The 13616-nt window shown below is 40.5% G+C and overlaps 1 protein-coding gene across 2 annotated transcripts in view; it reads left to right on the top strand.

Annotated features, from left to right (window-relative positions):
* LOC142158756 (uncharacterized) overlaps positions 1-13245 on the top strand; it is a 49250-nt gene extending 36005 nt beyond the window's left edge. For both annotated transcript variants that reach the window (XM_075213003.1, XM_075213004.1), the window contains exons 6-7: positions 2591-2714; positions 12641-13245. In XM_075213003.1, coding sequence (XP_075069104.1) covers positions 2591-2714; positions 12641-12800 — 284 coding nt within the window. In that variant the 3' untranslated portion in view covers positions 12801-13245. The remainder of the gene's footprint in view (positions 1-2590; positions 2715-12640) is intronic.
* The last annotated feature ends 371 nt before the right edge of the window (positions 13246-13616 follow it).

Here is a 13616-nt window from a genome sequence, read left to right as displayed (position 1 = left end):
CTCTCTAATTGTGCATTAATATTTCTGGCTGTCAAAAGTCATATCTGTCAGCAGTATCTACTCAATAAATGTTAGCACTCCTCAGTGTTTTTGGGGTGTCCTCTCTAATTGTGCATTAATATTTCTGGCTGTCAAAAGTCATATCTGTCAGCAGTATCTACTCAATAAATGTTAGCACTCCTCAGTGTTTTTGGGGTGTCCTCTCTAATTGTGCATTAATATTTCTGGCTGTCAAAAGTCATATCTGTCAGCAGTATCTACTCAATAATTTTAAGCACTCCTCAGTGTTTTTGGGGTGTCCTCTCTAATTGTGCATTAATATTTCTGGCTGTCAAAAGTCATATCTGTCAGCAGTATCTACTCAATAATTTTAAGCACTCCTCAGTGTTTTTGGGGTGTCCTCTCTAATTGTGCATTAATATTTCTGGCTGTCAAAAGTCATATCTGTCAGCAGTATCTACTCAATAAATTTTAGCACTCCTCTGTGTTTTTGGGGTGTCCTCCCTAATTGTGCATTAATATTTCTGGCTGTCAAAAGTCATATCTGTCAGCAGTATCTACTCAATAAATGTTAGCACTCCTCAGTGTTTTTGGGGTGTCCTCTCTAATTGTGCATTAATATTTCTGGCTGTCAAAAGTCATATCTGTCAGCAGTATCTACTCAATAATTTTAAGCACTCCTCAGTGTTTTTGGGGTGTCCTCTCTAATTGTGCATTAATATTTCTGGCTGTCAAAAGTCATATCTGTCAGCAGTATCTACTCAATAATTTTAAGCACTCCTCAGTGTTTTTGGGGTGTCCTCTCTAATTGTGCATTAATATTTCTGGCTGTCAAAAGTCATATCTGTCAGCAGTATCTACTAAATAATTTTTAGCACTCCTCAGTGCTTTTGGGGTGTCCTCCCTAATTGTGCATTAATATTTCTGGCTGTCAAAAGTCATAACTGTCAGCAGTATCTACTAAATAATTTTTAGCACTACCCAGTGGTTTGCGCTCAGAATGGATTCAAAGCAGTCCACATATGATCTGAATGAGCAACCAGGTTCTGTCACCAGTCCTGATGTTAGTGTTCCCAGTACGTCATCTGGCCAAGGCGATGTCAAACAACAGAGTGTTTTCAAATTAGTGCAAAAAACAAAAACCAAAAAAAAATTTACTGTATTGAAGCGAAAAAGAAGTGTAACTGAGCAAAAGTTAAGTGACGATAAAAAAAAATTTGCAAGCATGCCATTCTACACACGCAGTGGCAAAGAGAGAATGAGGCCTTCACCTTTGGCTATTAGTGGCAGATCCCAAAAAGTTAGCCAGCCTACAATTGGTGCACAACTACTGTTACGCGTCAAAGCCGAGCTGCAAGATAACAGTGAGGCATTACAGGAGAATATTTGCTCTGATTCACAAATGACAACAATCCCTGTGGAGAGTCCATCCAACAGTGGGATGTCTAATCGTGAGCATTCTGCTGATGTGTGCCTTAATAGCCTGAGTGTAGCCGGTGATACCCAAATTGAGGATGCCACTTTGGAATTAGAAGAGGATGAGGGGGAGATTTGTGTAGGCGACGAGCGCGCTAATGATGATGTTGATGATTATGATGCAGACAGATACCAAATTGCCTTTCTCAATTTCTATTTATATTCTAGATTATATAACGGCTGAATAGTTTTCTATTTTACTCCTAGTGGAGAGAGGATCTGATGCAGACAGATACCAAACTGCCTTTGTCCATTTCAATTTATATTGTACAGTATATAACGGCTGAATTTATTAGTATTTTATACAAGTGGAGGGGGGCCTAGAGAGACAGAAACCAAACTGGCTTTCTCCATGTCAATTAATATTGTACAGTCTATAACGGCTGGATTTGTTTGTATTTTATACAAGTGGAGGGGGGCCTAGAGAGACAGAAACCAAACTGTCTTTCTCCATGTCAATTAATATTGTACAGTCTATAATGGCTGAATTTTTTAGTATTTTATACAAGTGGAGGGGGGCCTAGAGAGACAGAAACCAAACTGGCTTTCTCCATGTCAATTAATATTGTACAGTCTATAATGGCTGAATTTTTTGGTATTTTATACAAGTGGAGGGGGGCCTTGAGAGACAGAAACCAAACTGGCTTTTTCCATTTCTTTACATATTTAACTATAAGTGTAGGGTGTAATATACATTCAAAGACGATGGCTGCATTGCCAATATGCATAGATGGAGAGGAAGACAATCTGTTTTGTGTGTAGAATAGGCCTACCAACGAAGAATTAAACTGTTTTTTTGGATGATTTATTACCTCAACAATTAGATTACTTGTCTCTAAAACAGTTGGAGCACTAAATTGGGTTAATTTAGGCCCAAAAACATGGATTTTCCAAAAAAATAGCAAAACAAAACCAAACAAAACCAAAACCAAAACCAAAACACGCAATGGCAGTTTTGCAAAACCAAAACCAAAACCAAAACACGACGGTAATCCAGATCCAAAACCGAATCCAAAACCAAAACACGGGGGTCAGTGACCATCTCTAGTTGTAACACTAATAAATAAATGTTTGTTTTTATTTTGCTATGTATTTTATTTTCTTTTGTTTGTAGGTGAAAAGCCTTTTAAATGTGAGCTATGTTCCTACGCTTCAATTGATGGCAGTTCTTTGCTGCGGCATGTCAGAACTCACACCAGCGAGAAGCCTTACAAATGTCAGCACTGTTCTTATAGTTGGTGAGTTTTTATATATTCTCTTTCTACATAATAAAAAATCCATTAAATACAAACCGCCGACAGCTGTGTTAAAAGAAGCAGTGTAATTTTATATTGCATGCAACCAGTCCAATTCCTTTCTCTTACATTCTGTTTTTTGAAGCTGTAATGTTCATGGCAGCCCTTACTGATCTTATTTAGCGGGGTAAAGAAAGATACAATGGTAACACCCTGAATGGTATATAATGTGACTTTTCCTTCTATCACTTGTCTTTTTCCTGTCTCTTCATACGTGAGTAATGCCGTGGTAGTGTAGATAGTGTTTTTATTGAGTGGACTTACCTAACTGTTTCCGCTAAAAACCGTAGAGTCTTGGCATCGAACCAGGATTGGCAAGCCCACTGGCACTGGCGTATCTCCCCAGGCAGCAATTCTACCATCTTTTGTTCTGGAATTAGTTTTGGGTTCCGGTGGCATAAAAGGACTCCAATGTCATGTCATCAGGTAGCACATTCCAGAGCAGCTGATGTCACTCCTGGGGTCACTGGTAACTCTGTGTCGACCTGACTGGGAGCATAGCACTGGTGAGTCTGCTGCACAGCCTGCAGCATGGATTCAGAACCCACCCATTCTAGGTAAGTCTATAGCCAGAAGTATTTAGTCATAGATTAGAATTGGGTTGAAATTCTGATACATTCCTCATTTTCTGTACGTTTGGGAAAAAGACCAGTAAAACTCATAACTGAATATGTGGACCCTGTGACAAGGATCTGCCTAACAATTCTAAAGAAACATCTGGAACAGTTTAAAGAATTGACTGGATGGATGATTAAGTATGTTGTGTCAAGGGATAGCTCAAGGCTAACCAAGAGGTTAAAAGGTACAGGTAGCAAATATGTATGGAACTGGACAGCATGCAGGAGGTCTCCTTACTTGAATATGAGTATTCTTATGGCGAGGACTCTTCAATTACGTTTTCAGCTAGAGGCATAGCCTCAACCGAAGTGGCTAGGAGAGTGCTTTGGCTGTGCCTTTGGACTGCAGCCCATCAACGAAAAATATATTATCAACGTTTACCTTCGATGGTAGTCTCCTTTTTGGTAGTAAGTTAGATATGATTATTAAGAAGGTCACGGAAGCCAAATTACATCACCTTCATCTCTTTCCTCAGGTTCTTCTGCTTGGGGAAACATTTCCAGTTTACATGCCTACAGTTCAGCCTATCTACAGTAGAGATGGGCGGGCTCAGTTCCCCGAGAACCAAACCCACCCGAAGTTTGGGTATCCGACTCGGCTCGGTACTCTCCCGCCCGCTCAGAATCCAAATAGAGGCCGAACGTCATTGTGACGTCGTCGGATCTCGGGGCTCGGTTCTCGCGATACTTGAAGATTATAAATACACGCCTCCACAGCAATCCATTGCCATTTGACAGAGGGAGAGAGCAGGGTGCAGTCACAGGCTGATTAGAGCAGGGACAGAGAATACAATATTCTGATTCCAATTGTGCTAACAAAAATCGCTAGAGAAGAGAGGAGGATAGAGGGTTTTTTTTTTTTTCTCAATATTTGGCACTCCCCAGTGCTTTTTGGGTGTCCCCCATTATCTTGCCTCAATATTTCTGGGTGTCAAAATTACTATCTGTCAGTAGTATCTACCAAATAATTTTTAGCACTCCCCAGTGCTTTTGGGGTGTCCCCCATAATTGTGTATAAATATTTCTGGCTGTCAAAATTACTATCTGCCAGCAGTATCTACCAAATAATTTTTAGCACTCCCCAGTGCTTTTGGGGTGTCCCCCATAATTGTGCATACATATTTCTGGCTGTCAAAATTACTATCGGTCAGCAGTATCTTACCAAATATTTTTTAGCACTCCACAGTGCTTTTGGGGTGTCCCCCATAATTGTGCATAAATATTTCTGGCTGTCAAAATTACTATCGGTCAGCAGTATCTTACCAAATAATTTTTAGCACTACAAGTGCTTTGGGCTCAGAATGGATTCAAAGCAGTCCACATATGATCAGAATGAGCAACCAGGTTCTGTCACCAGTCCTGATGTTAGTGTTCCCAGTACGTCACCTGGGCAAGGCGATGTCAAACTACAGTGTTTCGAAATCAGTCCAAAAAACAAAAAAAAATAAAAAATTTAAGGTGTTGAAGCGAAAAAGAAGTGTTACTGAGCAAAAGTTAAGTGCTGATAAAAAAAAATTGCCAACATGCCATTCTACACACGCAGTGGCAAAGAGAGAATGAGGCCTTCACCTTTGGCTATTAGTGGCAGATCCCAAAAAGTTACGGAGCCTACAATTGGTGCACAACTACTGTTACGCGTCAAAGCCGAGCTGCAAGATAACAGTAAGGCATTAGAGGATAATGTTTGCTCTGAGTCACAAATGACACCAATCCCTGTGGAGAGTCCATCCAACAGTGGGATGTCTAATCGTGAGCATTCTGCTGATGTGTGCCTTAATAGCCCGAGTGTAGCCGGTGATACACAAATTGAGGATGCCACTTTGGAATTAGAAGAGGATGAGGGGGAGATTTGTGTAGGCGACGAGGGCGCTAATGAGGATGTTGATGAGGATGAGGTTGTTTGTGTAAGTCCTGCACCAGTGGCAGCAGTTCTGGCACGTGACAAGAAAAAGGCCATTGTCATGCCTGGGCATAAAACAAAAAAATCCACTTCTTATGTGTGGAATTATTTCTACGCAAATCCAGACAACAATTGTCAAGCCACAGTCAGTCGAGGGAGGGACCTTAACCATCTTGGAACCTCGTCTATGTTACGCCATTTAACGAGAGTTAATGGCAAAGTGTTGGGAAAAGTTGAAAGTTCTTACCAAAAAATTACAAGCACTCCATCATCAGCTAAGACCCTCCGCTCACCGACATCCCGACTGCTACAAAATACACCCACCACACCATCCTCATCAATATCCTCAGTAGCGCTCGGAGTTAGCCCGGCATCCCACTTATTAAGGTTGGATGACTCCTGCACTATTATTGATTCCTCTGAAGAAAGCGTTAGTCCCGCTGCTGCTGCTGGGGGTGAATCGTCAGCCCAGAGGCAGGTCAAGAAAATGAGCAGTCCTACATTTCAGCAATAAACTGTGAAACAATCATTTGCTAGGGGAAGCAAATATGACAGCAGTCACCCAGTCGCCAAGCGAATCACAGACGCCATGGCTGCAATGTTAGTGTTAGATCTGCGTCCAATCTCCACAATAAACGCAGCTGGTTTTTCACAGTTAATTGAGGTTTTGTGTCCGCGTTACAGAATTCCATCGCGACACCATTTCTCCCATAAAGCAATTCCACAACTATACCAAAAAAGTGTGTAAAAATGTAGAGATTGCGCTGAAAAATGCCATTCTGCCCACTGTCCATTTAACCACAGATAATGTAGACAAGTGGAAGTGGCCAAACCAAAGACTATATGACTGTGACAACTCACTGGTTTGGTCATTCACCTTCACCAGCAGGAACAGCAGTAGCATGTACACCACTACGTAACATTTGTCACAGGCAGGCCACTCTTTTGTATTACCGGCTTCACTAACAGGCATACAGCTGACAATTTGTTACGCAAACTGAGAGATGTGATTGATACATGGCTTATACCACTTGAACTCTCCCCAGGGTATGTCATTTCTGATAACGCCAACAATATAGTGCGAGCATTACAGCTGGGTGATTTCCAACACATTCCCTAATTTGCTCACACCATCAACTTGGTGGTGCAGAGCTTACTACGAAATAACCGTGAGGTGCGGGAGATGCTTTCGGTGGCCCGTAAAATTTCAGGCATTCAGCCACAGCATGTAGGAGATTACAGCAGCTCCAAGGGCAGTTTAACTTGCCCTGCCACCAACTTAAGCAAGAGGTGGTAACTAGATGAAATTCCACCCTGTACATGCTTCAGAGGATGGAGGAACAGCGCAAAGCCATCCAAGAATATTGCACAAGCCATGACATTGGGAAAGGAGGGGGGATGTATTTCACTCTTGCACAGTGGGGAATCCTTTTAGTGCTGTGCAAGGTGCTGAAACCATTTGAAGTTGTGACGTGTGAGGTGAGTGCAGACTCTGCTAGTTTGAGCCAAGTCATTCCTTTAATTAGACTATTGGAAAAGCAGCTTGAGAAAATGAAGGAGGAGCTGAAAGCAAGCAATTCCGCAAAGTATGTTGGCCTTGTCGATCAAGTACTTCATTCGCTTCACAATGATCCTCGAGTTATTAAGATCTTGAACTCTGATCAGTACGTTTTGGCCACTGTGCTTGATCCAAGGTTTAAGACCTACATTGAGTCTTTACTTGTAAATGAGCGAGATGTGAACTTTTGCAAGGAGCTATTGCTCAGCAAGTTGGCCGCTGAACTGGGCCTCTGCTTGACGACGTGTCCTCCTTCACTTTCTCAAGCTGCTGCTGCTCGTAAAAAATTAAATTTCCCAAAAAGAAGCAGGGAAGACGCAGGGGGCAGACCAGAACAATTTAACATCTGGGGGTAAATGTATTAATGTCCGGATTCTTCAACTCCGGGGTGTTCAGCGTCTTCGGCGATTAAATTTAAAGCGGCGCTGCATTGTAAAGGGAAACTTCCCTTTACAATGCAGCGCCGCTTTAAATTTAATCGCCGAATACGCTGAACACCCCGGAGTTGAAGAATCCGGACATTAATACATTTACCCCCTGGGCTGGTTTGAAGGATTTTTCAAAAAAAATGTGTCCCTTTGCCCATAACTCCATCCAATATGAGTATAAACATGCAAAGGATGGTGGAGGATTACCTTCAAGAGGTAGTTGATATGGAAATTTCAGACAGTCCCTTTCCTTACTGGGAAGAAAAGCAGGCCATTTAGAAACCCATGTACAAACTTGCTTTGCAATACTTAAGCTGCCCACCCTCCAGTGTGTACTCTGAACGAGTGTTCAGCACAGCAGGGAACTTAGTCAGTGATCGCCGTAGAAGGCTACTTCCCAAAAATGTGGAGAAAATGATGTTTTTAAAAATGAACTACATCTTCCACGAGGAAGGATTTCACCATCCAAGACATCCAAGCACTGACTGTTCTCTAATGGCGGATTCAAGCGGCGATGAATTGATAGTCTTTTTAAAACTTTCTATGTAAGTGTAGGGTGCAATCTACCCCCAAAGAGGAAAGGGACTTGTGGCATTTCCATATCACTTACCATCTTGAAAGGCTGCTGTTTGGGCAGTTTATCCTTAAGGGTAGGGTGTCATAGACAGTGACCCCAAACTGACTTTGTCCATTTCTCTTAATATTGTACAGTCTATAATGGCTGAATTTTTTTGTATTTTCGACAAGTGGAGGGGGGCCTAGAGAGCCAGAAACCAAACTGCCGTTGTCCATTTCAATTAATATTGTACAGTCTATAACGGCTGAATTTTTTGTTTTTTTCAACAAGTGGAGGGGGGCCTATAGAGACAGAAAGCAAACTGCCCTTTTCCATTTCTTTACATATTTAACTATAAGTGTAGGGTGTAATATACATCCAAAGATGATGGCTGCATTGCCAATATGCATAGATGGAGAGGAAGACAATCTGTTTTGTGTGTAGAATAAATGAAGGCCTACCTACCAGGAATTAAACTGTTTTTTTGATCATTTATTAGCTTTACAATTAGATTACTTATCTATGAAACAGGTGGAGCACTAAATTGGGTTATTTTAGCCCCAAAAATATTGATTTTCCAACAAAATAGCAAAACAAAGCCAAAACACGCAATGGCAGTTTTGCAAAACCAAAACACTATGGTAATCCAGATCCAAAACCGAATACAAAACCAAAACACGGGGGTCAGTGGCCATCTCTAATCTACAGCCAATAGGATAATTACCAAGGTATTGGTAGTATTTATGGTGTTTATCAGAGAACAGGGGATTGCAGTATACCCATACCTAGATGACATCTTGGTAGTACGGAAGTCAACACTGCACCCAAATTACAGATGCTCAGGCTCGGTTCCTCGGAAACTGAACATACCTGAAATTAGGGGATCCGAGTACCAAGCTGAGTAAGCTTGGTACTTTCCCGCTTTTTTGGGATCGAAAGCGAGGCAAAACGTCATTGTGACATCGTCGGATCTCGCAAGTTTTGGAATCTATAAATACCGCCCTCCACGGCGATCTAGCGCCATTTGAGAGAGGGACACAGAAGGGGTAGCATAGAGAGTAGAGCATTGGGCAGGCAAATAGATAGAATTGAAAGAGGAGGGGGTAGCAGTGTTAAAGAAAGTAATCCATGACATTCAGGAGAGCTATATAGCTCCAGTGTTAAATCTCATTGCAGAAAAATACAAATGATAGTGCTTACAGGTTTGATGTAATTCTGCAGTCCAATTCTACTGTGTTATATAGGTAACACACAAAGGAGAGCTCCATTGGTAATTCGCATTGCAGAAATACAACTACTAGTCCTTGCAGGCTTTTCTTCTAAATTTGATTTGCACAAAAATGTGTATGGTGTTATATACACCTAAAGAAAAGAGCTCCATTGCTAATTTTCATTGCTGAAATACAAATACTAGGCCTTGCAGGCTTTTCTTCTTACTTTTCTTTTCTGCCACTGCTGTATGCCAATGTGTCCTAGATATGGTAGGAACTGCCGTGTGTTTGTCATTGCTCTGTCGCTTAGTATCCAGCCAGGTCGTTGCATTATTTGTCCTAAAGTGTATGAAAATAATAATGTGACCTGTGAGGTGGTCAAAATTGACTGCAAATGAGTTAAAATTAGTGTTATTGAGGTTAATAATAAAGTAGGATCAAAAAAAGCCAAGCCAAAACACACAAGGGTGGTTTTACCAAAACACGAAGCTAATCCAGATCCAAAACCACTTCACGGGGGTCAGTGAGCATCTCTAACCCAAATCAGCAAACACAAAGTAATCGTCCTGTTACAGAAGCATGGCTGGATAATATTTGGACAAGTCATTTAATACCTTCACAACTCCTAAATACTTAGGAGGTCTGGTAGATACAAGAAAGGATATAGTGTCTAGATTATATCCTTAAAATCCTTAAATCCTCGACCAAAGGGATCATAGCATGTTTGCTAATTATTGTAGCAGGCATAATTTATTAGGTCTACATACAAACATGCCTAAACTCCCACCGGTCGGCTACCTCTCTTTCTCATCCCTTCTTCCCTTCTCCCCCTTCCTCAACTTCGTCTCGGTTTCTCCCGTCTCTCCGTCTCATCCATGTGTCTGTGTGTCTTCCCCTCCCTTTAGATTGTTCGCTCCTTTGAGCAGGGCTCTCCTACCTTCTGTTTCCATCACTTTAACTGCGCTCTCCAGCTACTCAGCTCACCTCCTCTCCAACCCTCTGCCCTCTGTCTCCTCTCGCTTCTCTCTGCTCCCCTCAGTGACTCTCAACCTGTCATCCGTGCCCACCCTCTTGGGCCATAGTTACCTGCCTATACTCACTTTTCCCCTCCCTCCCTCTCTTTCATGCTGTGCCTGAGCCCCCAGAGTTATAGTGCTTACTGTTACTTGTACTGTGCTGTTTCACCTTGTACTGTGCCATTGTTTGTCCTTGTACGGCGCTACGGATACTTTGTGGCGCCCTATAAATAAAAATTAATAATAATAATAAAAACAGGGAACAAAAATGTGTTTAATTTACTAATTTAATATATTGCTGAATATTAATTAAGGAACCACCTTGGACACAATGGTTCCTGATAGAAAATACTCACTGCAGATAATGATAACATGACAGTTTCAGCTGACCCAGGGAATATAGTAGCTGAGCCAACGTCCTGACTACATTTTGCAATATAATTAGTGACCGTTTAATAGTATGAACAATAATTGCATATCGACATCACTGTACATAATGCAGGCACATTTGGAACATAACTGAATATATAAAATGTATTTGTCCCTTTTGACTGGACATTAATTAGGACACATTTTCTTATCATAATGAAGTCTGTGATGCGGGGATCAGGGATAAAAATGATGGTAACTCATCCCCTGTTATTGTGAGGTACAGTTTGTCTGGGTGATGAGGGTCCTTTCGTTTCCTCACAAGTACACATTTTAGCTCAGTGTGTTCCTGGACAAAAATAGTGGCAGATAATTTAGTGGAAAAATTTCTCCAAGCAGCTAAAATGATTCGTCCTTGCATTAAATTAATGGCACCATGGAACCTTTAGTACTAGAGTCTCTAGTATCAAAACCAAAATTGTTTGACCCTATGCAGAAGTGTTACTCCAATGTCTTCTTTTTGGTGGTAATCACATCTGCCAGAAGATCAAGCATTATGTTGAAAAGAACCATTCCTTAACATACACAGTGACAAAGTAATGATGAGAACAACCTGGACTTTCTACCTCCGCTTTCCATATAAACCAGAAAATTGTGCTTCCAGACTTTTTTTCCAGAACACACTGGACTTGGTGAGAGCAATCTCAATTTATATTTCAAGAACAGAGGAATCTAGAAAATTGGATCATCTATTTGTAATCCTGCAAGGTCCACAACGAGGGCAATAAATCAATAAAAGACACACTAGCAAGATGAATCCGAACAGTGATACTACTAAGAGGAATAAGCAGGAGGTGTCAAAACTATTGAGGGCACATTCAACAAGGACAGTGGCAACCTCATGGGCACATAGAGCTCAGGCTTTGGACTATGACTAACGAGAGCTGCAGGCTGGACTTTGCTTATAAACTTTTTCCAAACATCTTGATGTGACAGCAACAGAAGACACATCCCATTTTGAAGAACAATTCTCCAAGCTGTCAACAATAAAATACTTTTATATGTATCTCTATTTTTTTATACTGATTATTCCTGTTTAACCCATCTCAGAGTATTGCTTGGGTACATCCCATCAGTACAGGCTGCCATGGGGTAAGAAGAGGATATAAGCAAATTATATACTCACTGATAAAAAATTTTCCTTTAAATACTTCATGGCAGCCATAATAGACCCTCCCATTTTCTAGGTGATTGTTGCTTTGAGAGCTTGGGAAGTTAGAGTAGTGGAAGGAGGAGTCGCATTGTATACCTTCCGAGGTGTCAACCTTTTTTGTTGTCTCTATTTAGCTGAATAAGGGACAATCCATCATTAAGGACTGGCATTGAGTATTTAGAGGAAAATAAATTATCTGTGAGATAATTTGCTTATTATATCAGGGTGTAAAAATTTAGGGTGATGGGATTTCGGAAAAGTACTTGGTAATAAATACAGCAATGCCACAAATTTTATCCATGTGATTAGTATCGATTCAGGTGGTATTGCTCATCACTTCTTTCCTCACATAGTTACATTAGGGTAGTACCTCCCCCTCTGCAACCATTTTCACTAACTCCCACTCGCTCATACCCCCGCTCCCACCACCACCACCACTTGCAGCCATTTTCATTACCTATCCCTGCCCCCCATAGCATTTTCATTAACATGAATATGAGCTCTGCCATGCTGTCAAGGTGAAATGATCTATCTGTGGATTCTGGTGGACAAAATATTTATATGAAATGGCTGATTACTTGCTTATATTTGCCAATAATTTAACCTTTGAAGCAAACATCCCTCAAACTTGACGGTAAACTTGTTTTATTGCACTGTAAGCATTTTATGAAATATCTTTTTGTATTCAAAATAAGAATGATGTCATTTCCCTTTAACAAGATCCATCCGTAATGTCCATTTAAACCTGAAATACAACTTAATCTCATATGATTCATGAATGTGTATAAGTTTCCTGTATTAACAACATTGTTCACTACACAGGGAATGGTGGAAAACACACAGTCAAAATTGTGCAACGAAGATAGAGTGGTTTTCTAGAAGTACTGTACTAAGGATTAGTTTGTATGATATGGTAGCAGCTGGTCCAGCTTTCTTGTACTTGGCATTAACATAACCTTTCACTTTGTAAATCTCCAATATAACAATACTTTTGTTTGCAGTATTCAGAAGAAAAGTCTTGACCTACACATACGTCGCCACCACACTGGGGAGATGTTCAAATGCAGTGTTTGCCAGTATTCATCTCCTGACAAGCAATTACTACAGAAGCATAGAAAAAAGCATCATGTCAATGAGAACTCTTCGCTTCCTACCAGTTGACAAATGTCTGGCTCTGTGACCATTACATGAACATTTTATTTCATATTCTATAAATGACAGAAATGATGTCTCCTTGACTAAGCACTGTTTTAATTATGTCTTTATTAGAGGCCTGTGAGTCTTTGCTGTCATCTTATCTCTGGGAGCTGTAGTGTGGTCTATCCATACAACTTTATATTTGTTATACAGATGCATTATTCTGCTTCGAACAGCAATGTTTTAAGCCATTACTATATGCACAAAAAAGTGTATAGCTTTATTTTAAGAATAAAAATAGATTTTGCTACTGGCAATCAACATCTGTGCATTGCCCACTCCATTACATAATCCTCCTTTTTATTATTTAGTAATAAGCATATCTGTTTTACATATGTGAAGTACAGGCCTCTTTTAAGAATTTGATTTTGGGTTATGACCTTGGCAATAAATATGTTAGATTGCTTAAGTTGTTTTTCTCTTGGGTGTGTTTTGCAGAGTTTCTCAATGACCCGCTGTGCAACTATGTTTTAAGGATTAGTGTATTTTTTTGTGTGAGCTCTTCGGAGATAATTATCTGCTTAGTCAAATAGACAGCTAAATTTATCTGCACCTTACTGTTCCCACCTCTAGTATGATGGGGGTTCTGCCATTTAATCTACACACTTCCTACATTTCTTGAATCTAAATAATGCTGCCTAGAGTATTAAATGTTCAGGATAAAGTGTGGGAGACCACCAAGTGAAAACGTTGGTGGTCCTACTTTAAATAGTAAAGACGTACAGATTTTTGGTGGACATAAAATAAGGTCTGATTACTCCAGCAGAAAATCTTCTATGT

Source organism: Mixophyes fleayi, chromosome 5 (assembly GCF_038048845.1).
Source record: "Mixophyes fleayi isolate aMixFle1 chromosome 5, aMixFle1.hap1, whole genome shotgun sequence".
NCBI classification, from domain to species: Eukaryota; Metazoa; Chordata; class Amphibia; order Anura; family Limnodynastidae; genus Mixophyes; species Mixophyes fleayi.
The sequence above is the reverse complement of the archived record's forward strand: the minus strand, read 5'-3'. Positions and strand labels throughout refer to the sequence as shown.